At 32.4% G+C, this 21,279-nt stretch overlaps 2 protein-coding genes and 1 long non-coding RNA gene across 3 annotated transcripts; 1 reads left to right on the top strand and 2 right to left on the bottom strand.

The window, feature by feature from the left end:
* Positions 1–8,077: 8,077 nt before the first annotated feature.
* On the top strand, positions 8,078–12,123 carry LOC126653977 (uncharacterized). The gene is made up of 2 exons (XR_008790945.1): positions 8,078–8,600; positions 8,699–12,123. It is a non-coding gene; the product is annotated as an uncharacterized LOC126653977 (long non-coding RNA).
* Positions 12,124–13,544: 1,421 nt separating this feature from the next.
* LOC126686026 (2-hydroxyisoflavanone dehydratase-like) lies at positions 13,545–14,695 on the bottom strand. The gene has a single exon (XM_050380037.2). The coding sequence runs from the start codon at positions 14,538–14,540 to the stop codon at positions 13,617–13,619; it is 924 nt and encodes a 307-aa protein (XP_050235994.1). The 5' UTR covers positions 14,541–14,695; the 3' UTR covers positions 13,545–13,616.
* A 2,104-nt stretch (positions 14,696–16,799) lies between these two features.
* LOC126685981 (WAT1-related protein At5g40240-like) lies at positions 16,800–19,331 on the bottom strand. Its single transcript, XM_050379984.2, has 7 exons — positions 19,087–19,331; positions 18,922–18,984; positions 18,726–18,839; positions 17,763–17,958; positions 17,508–17,666; positions 17,212–17,363; positions 16,800–17,122 (listed from the first exon to the last, which is right to left on the bottom strand). The coding sequence occupies exons 1-7, from the start codon at positions 19,257–19,259 to the stop codon at positions 16,972–16,974; spliced, it is 1,008 nt and encodes a 335-aa protein (XP_050235941.1). The 5' UTR covers positions 19,260–19,331; the 3' UTR covers positions 16,800–16,971.
* Positions 19,332–21,279: the final 1,948 nt, after the last annotated feature.

Below are 21,279 nucleotides of genomic sequence, written 5' to 3'. Positions count from 1 at the left end.
TTGTTAAATCAGTTAGACTAGAAGTTAAAGTTTCTGTTAGGATTCTGTTAAGTTACCACCGTTAGAATAAGTTAACAGCTAATCAAGAATATAGCCGTTATGTAATGAACTCACAGAGTTCTTAGTATAAATAGCTTGTAATCTTCATTATTAAAGTTTAATGAGAATTTGCTCATTTTTACAATCTCTTAAGCTGATCTAAATTCTAATATGGTATCAAAGCCTATGCTCTTTAGCTGAAAAATAAAAACGGTTACTTCATCTTCTCCAAAGGGAAAAACAGAAATTTCTTATTGATTCTTGTTCTTATTTTCTTTGATTCTTTAAACGCATTCTCAGATCTTGTTTCAATCAGTCTTGATATTTTCTTTGATTCTTTAAAACCCATTCTCAGAACTTGTTTCAATCAGTCTTGATTTCTTTAACTCATTCTCAAATCAATCTTAAGGATTTAAGTTCTTTTACTGTTCTTGTTCAATCTTGAACAATTTTTCTTTAAGTAATCATGAATTCTTTGAATACAGATTTTGAAAATCCTTCAAGCCCGTATTATCTTCACCCAAATGAAAACCCTTCTTTAATACTTGTTTCTCCATCAATGAATGGTCAAAATTATCACTCATGGTTTCGTTCTATGAGAATGTGTCTTCTATCAAAGAATAAACTCAAATTTGTGGATGGAAGCATATCTGTTCCATCTAAAGAAGATGTAATTTTTCCTGTTTGGGAGCGCTGCAACACTATGGTTCTTTCTTGGATTCTGAGATCTTTGTCTCCTTCCATTGCTCAAAGTATCTTGTGGATGGATAATGCACTAGATGTATGGAAGGATCTGTATGACAGATTTTCTCAAGGTAATGCTTTAAGAGTTTCAGATTTACAAGAAGAGATTTATGTCTTTAAGCAGAATGATTTGTCTGTTACTGATTATTTTACTCAGTTGAAAATATTGTGGGATGAATATTTGAACTTGAGAATGCTTCCTGTATGTTCTTGCATACCTCAGTGTCATTGTGATGTGTTGAAAATAGTGAAAGATTATCAAGAAGGAGATTATGTAATAAGGTTTTTGAAAGGATTAAATGAGTGTTTTTCTGTTGTCAAAACTCAGACTCTAATGATGGATCCATTGCCAAAAATTAATAAAGCTTTTTCATTAGTTTTACAACATGAAAGGCAGATGGGTGTTGGGATTATTGCTACAAAGAACAATGAATCTGTAATTTTTGCTACACAAGGCAATACTTCTTTTCAGAAGAATTTTCAAGGAAACAGTTCTTTTCAGGGTAATAGGATTTATAGACCTCCTGTGAGTAGTTATAATTCTAGGCCTCAAGGAGGACAGGGGGGACAAAAGAGGTTTTATGCTGCACCAAATAATGGTAAACCAATTTGTAGTCATTGTGGATTTAGTGGACATTCTGTTGATATTTGCTTCAAGAAGCATGGGTATCCTCCAGGTTTCAAGTCAAAATATAAGCCTCAAACTTTTGTGAATCAAGTTGGAGAAGTTGTGTATCCATATGACCAGGAAAATGCTTGTTATTATGATCAAGGTCAAGTATGTGAAGTAAATGAGACTAGAATGGATGAAGGTTATGCTATGAATGTATCAAATGCTGGTAATACAGAATATGATAGAGTTAAGCATGATAATAATAATGGTACTGCTTTGGATAATTCTTCTACTGCTATCACTCAAGAACAGTATAATCAACTAATGAGCTTATTACATCAAAACAACATGGGATCTATTACACCAAGAGTCAATACTATCTCTACTAATGTTGATTCTAAGGTTGGTTCTAAGGCTACTGTTATCTCAACACAGGAGACAGGTACACATCTTTTTGCAAAATCTTATTTTAAATCTTTTGTGGCTTGTTCTTTTAAAAGGAAACCTGCAAAAATAATATGGATAATTGACTCAGGTGCTACTGATCATGTTGTATGCTCTTTAGATGCTTTTACTTCATATAAATTGGTGCATAATATGTTTGTTACTTTGCCCAATTTTCAAAAACTTGCTGTTACACATATAGGAGTTGTTAGATTTTCTGATGATCTTATTTTGGAGAATGTGTTATTTGTTCCTGATTTCTCTTTCAATTTAATTTCTACAAGTAAATTAATTGCACAATATGATTATTGCTTTATACTCCATAAAAATGTCTGTGTTATACAGGATCCTATCAACTGGAAGATGATTGGATTAGCTAAGCAAGTACAAGGTCTTTATCATCTTGATAAAGATCAATTTGAAACTAAGCATGCTTCTGTTAACTTTGCTGAAAGTGTTTCTGGTGTTTCTGATTTGGTTTCTGTGAATAAAGTGTTAGATTCTTCTATTACTGCCAACAATATATGGCATTTTCGTTTAGGTCACTTGGCTAATTCTAGACTAAAATGTTTACAGAATATTGATGCATCAATAAAAATTCCAGTTGATAGTCATTGCAAGTTTTGTCATTTAGCAAAACAGAAGAAAAATCCATTTCCATTAAGTACTTCTAATGTTGTTTCTTGTTTTGATTTAATACACATAGATATCTGGGGACCATCTAAGGTTCATTCTTTATATGGACATAGGTATTTTCTAACAATTGTTGATGACAAAAGTAGATACACTTGGCTGTTTTTAATGAAAGCAAAATCTGATGCAAGACAGATAATTCAGAATTTTTGTGTTTTTGTAGACACACAATTCTCACTTAAAATTAAATGCATTAGGACTGATAATGGACTTGAATTTAACATGCCTGTTTTCTTTCAATCAAGAGGAATTATTCATCAAACATCATGCATTTATACACCTGAACAGAATTCTGTGGTAGAAAGAAAACATCAACATATTCTTAATGTTGCTAGAGCTTTAAAATTTCAGTCTTTTATGCCTTTAAACTTTTGGTCAGATTGTGTTACACATGCAGTTTATTTGATAAATAGGATTTCATTTCCTGTTTTAGAAGATAAAACTCCTTATGAAGTTTTGTTTAAAAAACTTCCAGATTTTAGTTCTTTAAAAGTTTTTGGTTGTTTAAGTTATGCTACAACTATACCTCATGTTAGGCACAAATTCACTCCAAGATCTACACAGTGTATGTTTATTGGTTATCCAGAAAATGTGAAAGGTTTTAAACTTTTTGATATAGAGTCTAAGTCAGTATTTGTTTCTAGAAATGTTAGGTTTTATGAACATTTGTTTCCTTTTCAAGATTCTCATGTTTCTGATTTAAATTCATTACCTGTTTTACCTACTAGTATTGATGATCTAAGTGAAGAACATAGACAGCCTGTTTCAAAAAATACAAGTGATAGTCTATTTTCTGCTGATACATTAGAAACTGATACATTAGATTATACAGATGTTACAGGTCAAGAATCTATACAGAATAATACCATTATAGAACCAGTCAGGAAGTCTTCTAGAATTGTTCAGAAACCTGCTTTTTTGAAAGATTATATATATAAACTTCCAAGTACTAATATTGTTTTAAAAGAACATAATAGAACATCTCCTCATAGTTTTGATAAAGTTTTTACATATGATAAGTTACATTTGTCTCATAAGGTTTTTTCAGTACAAGTTGACTCAAATATAGAACCTAAAACCTTTAAGGAAGCTGAAAAGCTTCTTTGTTGGCAAGAAGCTATGCAAAAGGAATTGACTGCATTAGAACAGAATAACACATGGTATTTAACACAATTACCATCTGGTAAGATCCCAATAGGTTGTAAATGGGTGTTTAAGTCAAAATATCATAGTGATGGAACCTTAGAAAGACACAAAGCAAGATTAGTAGCAAAAGGGTATACACAACAGAATGGTATAGATTATACAGATACATTTTCTCCTGTGGCAAAAATAACTACTATTCGTGTTTTGTTAGCTATAGCAGCAGCAAAAGGATGGTTTCTACAACAGCTGGACATAAATAATGCCTTCCTTCATGGTGATCTTCATGAGGAAGTGTATATGCAGGTTCCTCCAGGACTGCCTTGCTCACAATCTAACACAGTCTGCAGGCTTACTAAATCCTTATATGGATTAAAACAAGCCAGCAGACAGTGGAATGTCAAGTTGACAGATGCTTTGATTTCACACGGATTTGTTCAGGCAACCTCAGATACTTCTTTGTTCACAAGACAGCATGATCAATCATTCACTGCTCTCTTAGTCTATGTGGATGATGTGATCTTAGCAGGGAATGATATGGATCATATTAACTCAGTAAAGACTTATCTGGATAAAGTTTTCAAGATTAAAGATCTTGGTAATCTAAAGTTCTTCTTAGGTCTTGAAGTTGCAAGATCTAAATCTGGAATAAATCTTTGTCAGAAGAAGTATGTGTATGATCTTTTGAAAGAAACTGGATATTTAGAGTCTAAGCATGCTTCAACTCCAATGACAACATCAACAAAGTTAGCTAAGTCAGATAGCCCTCCTATTTCAGATATTACAGCATACAGGAGATTGGTTGGTAAACTTATATATTTATGCAACACCAGACCTGACATTGCATACTCAATCCAGCAACTATCTCAGTTTATGGATTGTCCAACAGAAGCTCACTATGCTGCAATTGGAAGGGTACTGAGATATTTGAAGAAATCACCAGGCCAAGGAATATTCTTCACTGCTAACAATGATCTTAATCTGACAGCCTTCTCAGATTCAGATTGGGGCAATTGTCCAGATACCAGAAAGTCAATTTCTGGATTCTGTACTTTCTTAGGAGACTCACTGATATCCTGGAAGACAAAGAAACAAGTTACTGTTTCTAAATCCAGTTCAGAGGCAGAGTATAGGGCCCTAGCAAATGTCACTTGTGAAATACAATGGATAAGATATCTTCTATAGGATTTAAAAGTCCCTACAACTCAGTCAGCAAAGGTTTATTGTGACAATCAATCAGCTTGTTATCTGGCACACAATCCAGTGTTCCATGAAAGAACAAAGCATATTGAAATTGATTGTCACATAGTGAGACAAAAGATTCAAAGTGGATTGATTCATTTGTTTCCTATTTCCTCTGATCAACAGCTTGCTGACTTCTTCACAAAACCTCTTCCTCCTGCAATGTTTCTGCATTTTCTCAACAAGATGGGCATACATGACATCTATGCTCCATCTTGAGGGGGGATGTTAAATATATCAAGCTTCTCAGCAAATTGAAGATGTTTAGCAGAGTGCCACATCATCAATTCCAGCTAAAGCTTGTTCAGCAAATTGAAGATGTTTAGCAGATCAGTTCCAGCTAAGCTTGATTTATCAGAAGTTAGAAGTTGTTAAATCAGTTAGACTAGAAGTTAAAGTTTCTGTTAGGATTCTGTTAAGTTACCACCGTTAGAATAAGTTAACAGCTAATCAAGAATATAGCCGTTATGTAATGAACTCACAGAGTTCTTAGTATAAATAGCTTGTAATCTTCATTATTAAAGTTTAATGAGAATTTGCTCATTTTTACAATCTCTTAAGCTGATCTAAATTCTAATACGGTTATTTGGAGTCACAAACTTTTACTTTATTTTATTTTGATCAGGTAACTTTATTTAGTTTTAATTTAGTATGATTAAAATTACCAATAGCGGAAATTTCTTTAGTGATTTTGGGTTAAATTAGATCTACGGGCAAGCCGATCTTGACATATCATATTTCTCTTACAACATTCGGATTTGTACAGTTAATAATTGCTCACAAAAGCTGGCACTATCAAATACTTTTGTCAAGAATCAGCAGTTTCACTTCGTGCACACACATTTTTTTTACAGTTAAAAAGATAGCTTCTGTCGGTTTAAAAACTAAAAACAGATAACATCATAATCGTATTATTAAGAAAGTCGAGGACATGACCATGCACCAAACTTTAGATAAACTGATTAGGAAATAATAATCAGAAAATTTTCAATTCGAATTCTAAATATGCAATTGCATTGAAATTTGATTGATAGAATTTTATAGTCTCATAATTCAATTCAATTTTTAATTTAATTAATCACTTACATCTAATATGATGACAAGATATCATGCGATTCTACCAAAAAAAGGAGAAAATATTTTTTTTTCTATAATTAAGAGTATCACTTTAATAATATTTTATTTTTTATTTATAATTGATGGATACCACATTCTATAGTCATTACCGAAACATCAACCCACATAATCTCAAAAAATTAAGAGATTTGAAAGTTGTAGCACTTCGATTAAACAACATATATGGATAAAATCTTTCTTATTTAGAAAAGACATTTAATTCTTATGGAACTCATTTCTTCAATTTGTGAATAAAGCTCATAAGATCTCAACTCTTAAAATGCTAAATTTAAACGACATAATACTCCTCGGATCACCATTGTCCGACGAGCAATTTTCTGCCGCAAGGTTTTTTGTTGAATGTGTGACCATTGCGTTATTTACAATTTACACTTAATGCTCCAAAGATTACGACAAGAGTGGAGGGAGTGGAAGATGAATGCATTTGAAATGTCCTTTAAATTTATTTATTTATTTATTTTTCAAAAATATATAATTTCTATTTTGGAAGAATCAGCGAAGCAGAAACATTCCATAAGACTAAGACAAAGTTAAAATGGCCGACCATGACCCAATTTTAGGATATCATCATTAGAATTTCTCAGATATTCAATTTTTGCCGTCAACTGCTTACATCTATTTACAGGTAAGCCAGCGGCAATTTGCATTTTAATTAATGATGAACTGAGTAGTACTCAGTGACGGAATCGTGATTTTTTTTTAGTCTCGATTAAATTTCATTTGAATATTTAATCTATTTCTAACTTTTCGGCAGTTCGAAGTCAGCCTCTTTTTAGCCCTAGCTTCACTACAAATTTTACCTTTCTCTTAAAAATTTCCGTTCGGCGAGCCTATACTGCAGTCTCTACGTGGTACCGTCCATAGTAGCACTCGTATATATTACTAAATTACTGTTAAGAAATAAAAATGGAAATGATTCCCACGTGGTTATTGAACTACCATCATTTTATAGAACGATTATCATCGTTTTATCAGCAAGTCAAGACAAAAATTGCTCACATGCCAACATATGCACCGAATTACCATACAAACTTATGTTGTCACAAATGGAACGAAGATTATCTATTATTCGAGCTTGCATAACAATGTAGGTTTAACTGATGGATGAACTCACTCGACCCTGTATAACAACTTACGAACTGGACGATGGTTCGTCAGAAAAACTGTCACTAAAGTTTACATCATGCATATTACTAAGTTACCATAAAGAAATAAAGTGATTCTTAAACTAGAAAATGTCAATCCAACATTTAAAAAAGGTTTTGCAGAATCAGAGCCAGGTCATGGTCACCCTTTAAAATTCTTTATTCCATATTTAGGTAATAAGGTCAAAACAAAATGTCATCTGCAGAATTTATCATGTATGCCATATAAAATGAGCCTGTGTATCACGCGTGCATCTTACAGTCAATTACAATTTAATGATGATGAATGATAAAGCTGGTCATGATGGTGATTTAGTTGTAGTCTTATGAATATTTAATTTCATTACAAGTCAGCAAAATTGTGCAAATTTCAATATATTATATAGTATTTTTGGACAGTTAACTGACCCTTTGCAATTTGCATACCTCTGCAATTCTTCATGTACGTGCCTTCCATATCTATACATAATAAACAGAAGCTATTTCTTCATTTTTTTTCACACATTTTGCGGACTTCTTCCTTTTTTCTGGTCAAGACAGATAATAAAAATGAGTATAATCTCAAAATATTGTATATCATATGCAAATCGAACTGAGACGACTTCAAATAACATACATTATTATAAAATGCAGCAGAAGAAAATAGAATTATAGGAATTGCACCGACACGTTGACATATGAGAATTCTTACTCAAAATATTATTGTTAATATTGCAAAATTCATTCATTAAATTTGGTATATTGAAAAGATAAGAAGAAGAGTCAAGCATCAAAGCCGCCTCCTCAAGCACGGAGGCGTCAGGTAGCATCAAAACATTAAGCTTATAAATTATATACTTTAAATGTGTATGCATTTGAAACATACTTTGACATGCATCTAGCTAGAGGTGAAATCAAGAGACAAAGACAAACAATATGACTGATTAAAAAACTTGCATTTTAAAATTGCACCGACGTATGGTATTAGTTTAGCGAAAAGCCATTCCGAGCTTTAGAATAACATTGCATTTCTAGACTACACTACAGCTGACAGAATTAACCATTAGACATAGTCTAGAGCCATGGGACTTGTCCATTTGAGTATATTTTGAGCCACCTTGAATTTAATAATTAGCTAAGATAAGATTAAAAAATGATCCAGAAACACTAAACAAGAAACTCAATAGAATCAGAATTCAGAAGTTAATCCAGAGTTTGCAAAGTGCTGCAAGTCCAAAACTTAGGCGGGTGAGATCAATTAGGCCTTAACCTAATAGAGCACATACAACCTGCAAACCTCATAGAATGGACCTTACTCCGTACTCGAAATTAGAAAACTATGCTAATTGATTTCAATTTCATAGATACTCGAAATGCAGCTCTTTGTATACATGAAACATATATGTATGCATGCACCTCAGGTAAGTAAAGGAATTACCTATTTGGTCTGGAAAGGAGAAGCTTTGTTTATATCGTTTGAATAATGTTGGTTTTATATGTCATCAACATGGCTTTGCAGGAGATGCTCTTTTTGGCTGCCTGACTCGGTACTCCTTAATCTACGACTCGCACCCGTCTTCTGCTCTTTGGATTTTCCCCACATCACAGCATAGAATCCAACAACAATCACAATTGCTCCAACAAAACTACAATGTTTAGGTAATAACGTTACTAAAGTATCATTTATACTTGAAAAACAATGACATAACAAGGCAGGGATGAAATGAATCCCGTTCAATAACATGATCAGTCAAATTCATAACCACCTTAACGCTAGAACAAAAAATTGTGGTAACCTACCTTCCAAGATACAAGGTCTCGCTTAAGCAGACGGTTCCCACTGCAGCTGCAATGACTATGCCTATGGGCTTGAACATAGCAACAAAAACAGGCCCTGTCTGCCTCAGGCACCATGTTGAAATTCCAACTTGGAGTGCAGAGCCAAAAACTCCCTACAATATGACGGTGAAGATTCTCAATTTATAGAATGCTCTTTAGAATAGTGTCCATATCAGAATTATATGTGCTAAGTTGAAATGCAATGGCAGGAATTCCTATATTCACATTCACTAAAGCTCATTATGTTAGGTGCAGAATAGAATAAGCAAGTATTATTCGCTAACGATAGGTTATCTTATCAACATAAGAAATGCATTACGTTTATTTACTTACCGAGTACAAAATGGAAACAAATCTTATATTAGGTCTTAAACTCCAAGAAGAAGGATCTCGTTCAACAACCAAACAAACTATTGCAGACAGAGTGGTCACAAAGAAGCAATAAAAGAAGACAACAATTAGCTCCGCCGAATATCTCTTGAGGATCACTGCCTAAAAGGTTAAGAATGCAAAATTAGTAAAATCTTCTATTTCCAAAAAGTTCCCTTTCTGAGAAGGATTTGATCAACTTTACCTGTATGATAATCCATGCAGAAGTCAAGACACAATCAATTGCAAGTAGCAATCCTCCAATAATCCAGTTTGATGGTTGCATAGAAAGTTGATGAAATGAATTTAAATTAGGTGTCATGAAAAGCGGCGGACCTTTGTAATAAGTTAAAATGAACACTCCTCCAACTGAAATTATTGTTCCCATGGATTTAGCAATGGAAGTAGAGGTTCTCCAGTCAAGTTTTTCCATCCTAAAGCCATAGAATTAATCAGTTTTAGCTCATGCGTAGCAGTAATTATTTCATTCTTAGCAGCATTAGCAGTCTATCAATTGTTTCAGAAAAGGGCTTTTACTACCATTTTGCTGATCATTACTCATCTTCAAACCATGAGTTCAGCAAAAAATTATGTTAGTGGATAACAATTTTCTTTTGTTGTTATTCCTTCTTGGGAAAAAGAAAGTTCTTAATGACAGGAATTAGGAAATCAAATCCATTAAGTTACAGTGCAGGACTCTTACAATGAAGGCTGAGTAGAGAAGCTTCAAAGTACTAGAGCACTTAAATTTGTTGTAGGGGTCGAGCTTAATCAAACGATTATAGATAAATAAAACTAAGTAAAAACAAAGGTGACCTAATTTACAACAAGTTAGCACACCGCTTCTCTTTCCAAGTTATACCTCAATCTTATGATAAGAAACACAATGTCTTTAGTTTTATTTTGAAGCTGCATTCTCCCAATAAACTACGGATAAAACTTTGTGACTGTAATAACATAACCAATATGATGTCTATTCAGAATTACTAAATAAAGTAAGCAATATTTAACGATTGTACTCTGAAGTTAGTAACTTTTATCTTTGAAATACTGAATAGACTTTAGTTCTTGATGAGGAAAAAATGAAAAAACGCTTCACTTTCTTTGATTTACTTATACTGGAAGCATACACGAGTCACAAGTGATGTTCACAATTGGTACATGACGCAAGTTGATTGGAAGAATTTATATAGTCGGATCGCATTACTTATTTGAAAAGTTTGTATTTAAGAGCATTGATTTATGAATTTGCAGGGCATTCGAATGTACAAGCCAAGTCCATGCTTTGTAAGGGATGAGAACATAGTCAGAGTCTAATTTTATTCCTTTTGGAGCTCAATAGAAAAGGGATCATTTGTGTTTTGAAAATTAAGAAGTATAGTCTCCCTGAAAGTACATATACGGGAATGGTTTAAGAGAAGGTGCTATGACTAATGATTTAGTCAATAGATAATGTTTACTCCAACGCATTCTCACCAAAGCTTCCGAAAAAAATCTTCTACGCAACAATCAACCAGAAAACATGCTGCTAAAACTTAAGGTAGATGTCCACAAAACAATCAAATTTTCTATGTTTTATGCTGTCACTATAAATGCAATACATTCTGTAATCTAACATTTAAGTAAGCTAAGGTGATGACAGCCTAAGTAGCACGGACACTTCATTCAATCGACATTTCCCGATTCAAAAACATGTCTGAAATTTGGCATTTTGGACATAAAACTTCATTTTTTACATAGAAAACTTTAAAATAACAGTCTTTCGCCGTGTCCAAGTGTCATGTTTAACCGTATCCGTATCTTTTCTATCCGAATAATATTAGTCAAGTAATGCCATTAATTTCAAAATACCCATACCGTCTTCAGTAGTAACTAGAATTCAAAGCAATCAGATAGAGTAATGAATCTAACCTGAAAGCAACAGCAAGTATAAAGGTAAGACCAGGGACAAGATTGAGAATGGCAGTCCCAAGTGTAGGAGAACTAAGGTTAATCCCAGCATACCCAAAAAACTGAGCCAAGCACCTAAAATTAAGCCAACACCAATCAAGCCCAACACAATAAATTTCCTAATCAAAAACAAATTAATCCACAATTACATACCCAAATAAACCAAGCAAAAAGAATCCACAAACAGTTGAAAAAGTCAGTGGAGGCCTCTCTGATCTGCAAATCAATCACAAACAATTAAATAGTAATAAAAATAAATAAAATAAATAAGAGTATTACCTGTGAAATATCAAAGAAATGGGGAGAAGAACCAGAGAAGCAAGGGCATTAGAGTAAAAGACAAAGATGAAGATGCTCATGCCTTTAGACATGGCTACTTTGCTTAGAATTATGAGTCCAACTTGTGCAGTTTCTGCCATTATCATCCCTATAAATGGTAATGCTAATTTGATTTCCATTTTTTTTAGTTTAAGTTCAGTCATGTCCTAATTAGTGTACACTGAGGAGTGAGTGTCCGGCCCGGAGAAGATTTAGAGCAGACCAGTTTTTTTTGTAATAATTGAAGTAAGACCAGAGCAGTTTGAATATAGGGTCACGACAAGATTCCAACAACTAAACATTTATATTCCAGCGGAATGGAATCTCATTGGTCTTGAAGAAAATAGAATCTCTGTTATTCTTTGATTGAGAAACTGTAGTGGTAGCATTTTTACTTTTCATTTGTTTCCTTTTTAGTGTTTAAACTTAATTTTTATTCAATATAGGCCTGAAACTAGCAATTTTAAACTTTTTGTTTTACATTTTTAGTAGACATGTTCATGGTTCGGCCCGCGCCGGAATTGACAGACTTTACTAACTTTTTAGTAAACTCAAGCCCGGCCTGAGTCCAGTCCGGATTTCATAGTTGCTACTCAGTCTCAGCTCTCACATTCAATCTATACAGGTTCGAATTAAGCTTTTTTTGAATTTACATGAGAAATTATAAAAAAAAATGAAAGCTCGAGGCGCCCATAAAATAATGCCTTTTCCCAAACCTTGGACTCGAGCCGGGCTTAAGACAAGAAAATTAGTGGTCAAATCCGGCCCCAGAGAGACGGCATGGATGAATATCCAGATTCATAACAAATCTATTTGTTAGTATATGAACTTAAATTTCATTCAATTATAAACATGAACCAACTATTCTTAACAATGTAATGTGTATAATATTAGACTTAAAGAGATAATAGATTCAATTTATTACAATAAATAATTGAATTATTCTTATCTTTGATCATTATGGGTGTAAATGGACCGAGTCGAGCATGAATTAGAGCAAGCTCGAACTTAGGGTTTTTGACGTAAAGATTTTTCGTAGCGAAAATATTTTCATATTTGTGCTCCTTCGAAAAATATTTCTACTTTTGTGTTTGGGTCACTGAATCCGCAATACCATACTGCGGATTCAGTTTAAGCTCAAGTGTGTTAATCAAATTTACTATAACACTATTCTAGCAATTTGAATTCGACTTGAATTTAATAAAAATAAATTTATTTAATTTATAAGGGATTTGTTTAAGCTAGCGAGCCTCACGAACCTCTATATTGATATTTGAACTCTGTTCATAATGAAACTCGAGTCATTTGAGATACATTCGATATTTTTTTAGTAGATTTCGAATAATTCACGAGCAACTCATCTCCAATAAGTTTATTGCATGTGCAGATATTACATTTCTCTGTTTCATCTTTTTCTTCAGAGAAACTACATTATTCTAAGGCCAAATGTTGTAAAAAGGCCAAATCTTTCACAAAAGTTTCTCAAAAGTCCTGACCTTTTAATTTTGCCGATTTTGACCAAAAACTGATTATTTGGTTTCACAAAAGTCCTGACCTTTCAATTTTGGCGATTTTGGCCAAAAATGAATTATTTGGTTTCACAAATATCCTGACCTTTCAATATTAGGCATGCCACATAGGCGCCACATAGGCGTCACATAGGCAAATTGAAATCAAATTGAGAGTTGGCCACAATTGAAACCAAATAATTTATTTAGCCAAAATCGACAAAATTGAAAGGTCAGGACTTTTGTGAAACTTTTAAGAAAGGTTTGGCCTTTTTACGACATTTGGCCCTATTATAATACTAACAGCCTAACAGGTCTTTGCAAAGATTTGAAATACAAATGCAAGTAAATAGCAAGAAATCAATCAAACAATCAAGAACATTTGAAAAACAAAACCATAATTTATTAACAACATACATAATAATCAAAATCATTAATAAAAACAGAACCAAATCACTCTTGTTTAAGAAAAGAAACAATCTTGTTCTGCAACTCCACAGCTTTTTCAGACTCAAAATTACCCAAATAAAAACAATGTTCTTCATTTTCATTCTCAACAATTTCAAAACTACCTTTGAATCCACTCATCTTCATCTTCTCATAATAAAATTCCCCAGGCCCCTTCAAATAATCTTTCCCCGCAACAAAAATTAAAACTCTCCCACACCCAAGCTTGCCGATATCCTCTACAGACGGGTTCATTCTAGGATCATGCAACCCTTTATTATCAACACACATATGCATCCACATCTCATCGTCTTCACTCCCACCAAAAAACGGATGCACCAAAAACGCACCGTTTAACTTAACTCCATCGGGTAACCCGATTGTCCCGACCCGAAATGATAAATCATGCGTTATATTACCGCCGGCACTGTCGCCGCCGATGAAAAGTTTCTCAAAATCGACATGATCGTTCAACCAATTCTCCGGTCCGTTTCCGTTGACATGAGAAGCCACCCACTGAAGCCCGATCCATGAATCCTCGTAGCAAGCGGGTATGGGTCGGGTTGGGAAGAGACCGTACTCAATGGAGACGACGACGGCGTTAGCTTCGGCGGCGAGGAAAGCGCAATGACGGTGGTAGTGAGGAGAAAAGGCGGACATCATTGAAAACCCACCTCCGTGAATGTAGAACAAGACTGGGTTTTTGTTTTGGTTAAGGTTTTGGAGTTTGGGTAAGAAAATACGAGCGGAGACCGGTGGTTGTGTGGAGATTGTGACGTCTTTTGATCGGACACCGGTTACTGGGTCGTCGGACGGCGGGACGGTTTTCCAGTTTTTAAAGAACAGGTCAACGGTGCCGTCTTTGTATACGTTGAAGAATCTGAATTCTTTGGCGACTTCTTTAGTTTCAGTTTGTGGCGGTGGTGCCATTGAAGAAGAGAGTTAAGATTAAAAATTTAAGAGTTGAGTTAAAAGATTCATAAGTAAAATTCAAGTATTCAAAGGATTAAGAAATACTTAAGAATCACCGAATAGATGAATGAAGAAAGCAGTCATTTTTTTGGCTTAATATTGAAAAATGCTATGGCACAATTTTTTAATTTTCAATTTAAATTACAATGATTTTTTTTTTTAAAATACTGTATATAGTAGACCCTATAATAGTTAATATTCAATAAATTAATAATTCTAATAATTAATAAAAATTGAGGGAACCAATTTTATTACACTGGATGATTAATAATTCTATTATTTAATAATTAATAAAATTTAAATTATATTCTATAGGAATATTAATTATTAGAGAGATTTTTCTACTGAAATATATAACAAGTAATGTTTTATTTAGAATAACACTAACCTTAATTCATAAGATGGAAGATGAAATATCATCAAATTATAACTTTTTGTTTTGTTTGAGAAATTTTTTATGGGAAGTTATTAGATGAACAAGTAAAAGTAAGTAAAACCAATGATTAAAAACCCGGACCGGACCGGCCGGTTCAACCGGTTGGATCGGGAACCGGAGACCTGTCCGGTCCGATTCTACCAAAAGACCCGGATTTCCGGTTCAACCTCTTTGAACCGGAAATAACCGTAAGAAACGGAGAACCGTTGAACCGGTTAACCCATATAAACCGGCCGGTTAAGATATTTGCTACATAAATCTCAAAATTTTACTATAAAAGCTGTTGGTGCCGTAGAGATTCGTGAAATAAGAAACTTCTTGCTGGTTGGTGGCTTATGGAAATGGGGGGTAGGTGTTGTATATGTCATTAAACGACGCATAATATTGGTAAAGTAAAATGAATTTTGTTGAATGTTGGCATGTCACTGCGGCTGCATAGAAGATAGTAAGAACATTTTTGATGATAAAACCCTAGAAGCATCCGTTATTATGATAGGCCAAATAAAAACATATGGCAAGAGATAATTAGAGCAAAAAGGCTTGGGCTTTTTTATGACACTTGAAGTCTAATATTCATTCACTCTTTTTTGTTTGAGAAAACATATTTGTTCATTTTTAGTGCTGTAAAAAAAAGAAATTACATAAAATATTTATTTTTGTAATTGTTTTTAATAATATTTAGTGTTTATTTTAAAAATGTTATAATTGTCATTTGTCAAAAATTCAAAATCTTATTGAATATCAGTTTATTATTTAAAAACTTAAATCTATGCATATATATCTCACTTATATTATATAAATATATAAATTTTTATAAAACAGGTTGAACCGGCGGTTGAACCGGTTCAACCGGTTGAACCTTAATTCGATGGCTACACCGGTTCTTTCACCTGTCCGGGTTTTAAAACATTGAGTAAAACATCTCTCCTCTCAAAAAATAAGTAAAACATCTCTAGTACAAAAATATATTAAAATTATTTTATTTCATGAATACAATTTTTTTTATACTTAATTTTCATCAAGTTAATATTTTTTAAACTGAATGTTAAGTTATTTCTTTTGGATTGAGTGATTGTGAAGTGTATTTAGTTGATTTTTTTTATAATAAGTAAAAGCAAGTAAAGCATCTCTAGTACAAAAATATATTGAAATTATTTTACTTCATGAATATAATTTTTTTATACTTAATTTTCATTCAATATCAAGTTAATATTTTTTGAACTGAATATTAAATTATTTCTTTTGAATTGAGTGACTGTGAAGTGTATTTAATTGATTTTTTATAGTATAATATTAATATTAGGTTGATGAATATAAATGCTTTAAAATATATTTTATACTTTTTATAATTTTTTCTATATAAATTAAATAAATTAATAATTCTAATAATTAATATTTTTTTGATCCACTATTCATATTAATTATTAGAGAGTTGACCGTACATATTTGAAATTTTTAATACAAATTGTAAAAATATGATGAAATAATGAAAAATATATTTGAAATTTTTTTAAGCTAATTTAAATAAATAGCAACAATTGAAGCTATAAATTGATAAATGAAATAAAATTAACAATTTTAATAATAGATATAAATTAAAAAGTTAAAAAGATAAGATTTTTTTCGTTATGAAATTTAATATTTTTAAAAACGTTTCTCCTAATAAAAAGACAAAAATAGAGGACTATAAAAATTGAAACAATTTATTAGCCATTATAGAACACTTCCATTGGTACTCCATGTTTCAAGGAGCATAATTGAGAAAATAGAATAAATCTCAATTGTGTTGAAAATGGTTATGATAAAATAGATACCAAAAAATCATGGAGCAACCTTCTGTTTCAGGAACTCAATTTTTTTTAAGATGAACCGAATCCATCACATAGGATATTGCTGGTCAGTGGCCGCTAGACAAGAACATATATTAACTGTTTTATTTCATGTTCAAAAAGGCTAAGCCACCACGATTTCTGATTTAATTTTAGTTGGTAGCAAAGGAGCTTTTCTACCCAAATCTGTATCATGATCAATTACATACTCCTCTTTGGCTTTACCCCACATTACTAAATAAAATCCGACAACTATTACACTTGCTCCGATCACACTGCAATAGATTTTATAGTTGAACATTAACATAAACATTAGATGTTCTATAAATAAAAAAAAGACCGAAAAATAAAGTAAATTTGGTACCTTCCGAGATGAAGGGATTCGCCTAAGAAGACGAAGTCTAAGAGCACAGCAAGAATAATTCCCAACGGCTTGAACATAGAAACGTAGAGAGGTCCCGCCTTCCATAGGCACCACGCGCATAAGGTGTTTTTAAACACAGTAGTAACAATCGTCTGCATCATATAATTTTACAATTTTTGAAAGGTTTGAATAGATTTTCAGTAAGTTGAAAAGGTTCGACTGTTTAGCACAATTAGGCTTATTTACTTGACATCAACAATGATTTTATTTTCTGAAACTAAAACGGTTCTGCTTACGCTGTATAAAAGAGCAACCAGTCCGATATCAAGCCTTAACCGCCAAGCATCTACGTCATTGACTACAACGAAGCTGTACACCCCACAAACTATAGTGCAAAAGAAGCAGTAGTAAAACATAACTGTAACGACTGCTGGGAAACTCCGGAGAATGAACGTCTGCAATGCTTCAGGGGAAATAGAATCAGTGTTTCGGATACATTTTATTTTGCTGTTCTATTCGCTAAGCTTTCTATAAATAGGTGCAAATCGAACCTGTAAAATGTACCAAACTGAAATTAAAAAGGATTCAGCTGTAAGGAAAAATCCTCCAAGAATCCAACTTGATTTTGGCGTCTTCAACAACGTTGCGCCCTTGTAAAATGTGACAACAAATGCCCCAGTAATTGATACTATGGTTCCCAATAATTTAGCCACACTGCTTCTGCTTCTCCAATCCAGTTTCTCCATTCTAAGTCACAAAATTAAAATTAAAAGGTTTAATCATCGAAAACACTACACCTTTTCAACCTATTTTGTTTTTGGTTCAAACTTATAAAATCATTAATTTTAATTTCATTTTTCAATTTCAAATTTCAATTATAGCCATTTATTTAAAGCAGAGTGGAATATATGTCCTTCATATTTAAAATTCTTGATGGTAAAATGGCAAATTGAAAACTATATGAAGCAATATAAATTTGAATCTTTTTTCACTCTAGTTTGAAATTAAAAATTAAATAAGAGCAAATTACAATGAAATCTCTCACATTTGATATAATTCACAATTTAGTCCCTCTTATTTGAAAATTAAACTATGTAGTCCCTCAATTTTGCTTCCGTCAATATTTAAATCCCTCTGTCCATTTTTAGTGTTAGTCAACAAAGTCAAAGGACTTATGGATAAATTAATTATCAAAATTAAGGGACAAAATCATTAACAACAATAAAAGTAAGGGGTGAAATAGTTTAGAAAGACAAAAGTGGGGGACCATATAGTTTCGTTGACTTTGTTGACTAACATTCAAAATGGGCAGAATGACTAAATCGTTAACAAAAACAAAAGTGAGGGGCTATATAGTTTAATATTTAAATAAGAGATTAAACTGTGAATTATATGAAATATGAGGGGTGTTATAGTAATTTACTCAATAAAAAAATATCAAAGATGATTATGCCAAATGAAAATGTTTCTAAAAATAAATTGAAAGACAGAAATATATGGAAAAAAATGACAACCTCAAAATGAGAGTCAGTGCAAAGGTAAAAGCCGGGATGAGATTAAGCATGGCTGTAGCAAGCACTGGAGAGCTGTACTCTATACCAACACTTGAAAATATATTTAGAACCACTCTGCATGAATACAAAAAATTACAATCAGAGAATAATATCAGAATTTTCAACTGAAAAAGTTTAATCAATTAAGCATTCAAACCCGATAAGCGCCAGCAAGAAGATCCTTAAAAGCACAGAGAAGCTCAACGGAGGCCTCTGTGATCTGTTGGAATAAATTAAATTAAAGAGATTATTGAAAAAAAATTAAAAAAAAATCTGAGTGAGAGTTTAAACATAGTTACATAGTAGAGTTATAGAGAAGAACCTGTGAAAAATGAATGAACAAGGAAGAAGAATGAGGGTGGAGAGGGCATTAGTGTAAACTAAAAGAACATACTTGTTGATGCCATTGGAGAAGGCTAGTTTGTTAATTACCAAAGAGCCAACTTGAGCTAGAATAACCAGCACCATTCCTATAAAAGTTAGGGCTGTCCCCATTTCTCTCACTATTTCTGCCTCACTTTACTTTATGTTCATTTTATACATAATTGAGTCTACAATTGGGTGCCGTTCACCATCACCATTCATATACTCATTCGGTACTGTTTTAAAAGTGACTTGCTCGATTTTTACATGCCTTTTCTTATCGGTCAAATGACTAAAAAAAAGCTATACCTTTTATAAAAGTTTTATAAAAGTTCAAATATTTCGATTTTATTCAATTTGTCCTGAAATACATGATTTCATTTTAATTATGTCCAATTACACAATTTTGCTTATGTGGCGCTGATGTGTGGCATCCCACATCAGCACCACATAGGCACCATATGAAAAAAATTATTCCCTCCATCCCAATAGAGTTGTCCATTTTACTTTTATCACACAGTTTAAGAAAACATAATTATTATTATGGAACTTATAAATTTTTCTCTAGTTTTCTTATTATACCTTTATTTAATGTGGGTCCACTTTTAATTTACTTCATTAGTGGAATTTAAATAGGGATAAAATAGGAATATTAGTTTTTAAAATTGTTACTTTTTGGAAGTGGACAACAATTTTAGGATAATTTTTTTTTTAGCAAAGTGGACAACTCTATTGGGACGGAGGGAGTACATAGTTGGACAAAATTGAAACGAAGTCATGTTTTTTAGGACAAATTGGATAAAATTAAAAGTTTGGACTTTTATAAAATTTTCACGAAAGATTTGGCCGTTTTTAGTCATTTGTCCTTTCTTATAAGTTCATGTCGCATTCTCTCTCCCAATTTATATTGAATTTTTTTTTATAAATGATTCATGAGGTTTCTTGAACGGGTCTCAACTATGAGATGATACCTTTAAACCTTTCACATTCAGATTAATCCTCATTCAAGCCGTGTAGGTTTCTTGCAGGAGACAAACTCTGACCCCAAGTTTTAAACGGTTGCATGCATAAGTACGGTTCGAACCCACGACCTCACTTAAGACAGAAGAGTGTCTTACTAAGTCATCCGCGCCATATTATCTCTATAGTGAGTTTAAATAAGCATTAAATATAATTTAGGTATGATTCCACTAATTAACAAGGACAAATGAGGTGGTAAAATAATATTACCATGTTTTATTCATTTTGTGCAAAACTCGTCTATCTTTTTTCAAACGTGTTGAGAAAAGTATTTATTTAGTAAATTTGATTAGCCGTTAAATGGTTTTAAAAGGTATAATTACTTTTTACATTGTAAGTAAATTATATTATATTAATTAATTTTTTATAGTATAAAACACCTTTAACTTTAGAAATTACTATGTGTTTGTGTTTAGTGTGCTCATATATACTTCATGAGCTCGAAGATTCTGCTGCTGTCTTTAGTGGTTGTAGAGACTAGAGAGTTTATCAATGAAAATGATTATGATCACTTTTGACGGTCACCATGGATTTAAGGGTTTTTGATATGAGGCATCCAAATTTTCAAACCAGTGCCTCTTTCGGAATTAATTCCGAAAGAGTGCATGGTCCCACCCGTTCCGCATTCTAAAAATGCGGAACAAGGCAAGCAGCTGATTAACAGTAATCAGCTGCTTAAGCACGTTCCGCATTCTAGGAATGCGGAACATGCTTCCCCAATGATTGGGGAGACAAAACTGTCTCCCCAATCATTGGGGCTGCAATGATTGGGCATTTAGTGTCCAATCATTGCAGAATTTTTATTTTAAAAAATAAATAAATATTATTTTAATTTTTTTAATATAAACTATAAACTAAAAACAATTTAAAATAAATATATTAAGAATCGATTTAAATGCTTGTTTGATTTAACTACTGATTTTAACAAACACTTATAAAAAAAATTAAAAAATTAATAGACGATTTAAATATTTGTTTTATTTAACTAATGATTTTAACAGACGCTTATAAAAAAAATAACAATTTTAACAAACGATTATAATATACAAAATATAGTAAACATACAACATATACTAAAATACAAAAATCGATAAATGAACAAAAATATGAAATCTAATCCTCATATCTACGA

Source organism: Mercurialis annua, linkage group LG6, assembly GCF_937616625.2.
Source record: "Mercurialis annua linkage group LG6, ddMerAnnu1.2, whole genome shotgun sequence".
NCBI lineage: Eukaryota > Viridiplantae > Streptophyta > Magnoliopsida > Malpighiales > Euphorbiaceae > Mercurialis > Mercurialis annua.
The sequence above is the reverse complement of the archived record's forward strand: the minus strand, read 5'-3'. Positions and strand labels throughout refer to the sequence as shown.

Excerpts from the sequence above, each read along its gene's own strand:
- LOC126686026 (XM_050380037.2), bottom strand. The coding sequence starts at position 14,540 with ATGGCACCACCGCCACAAACTGAAACTAAAGAAGTCGCCAAAGAATTC.
- LOC126685981 (XM_050379984.2), bottom strand. The coding sequence starts at position 19,259 with ATGGGGACAGCCCTAACTTTTATAGGAATGGTGCTGGTTATTCTAGCT. Across the intron at positions 18,985-19,086 it reads TGTTCATTCATTTTTCACAG|ATCACAGAGGCCTCCGTTGA; the intron begins GTTCTTCTCTAT and ends TTATTCCAACAG. Across the intron at positions 17,364-17,507 it reads TGGTTGCTCTTTTATACAGC|ACGATTGTTACTACTGTGTT; the intron begins GTAAGCAGAACC and ends TATATGATGCAG.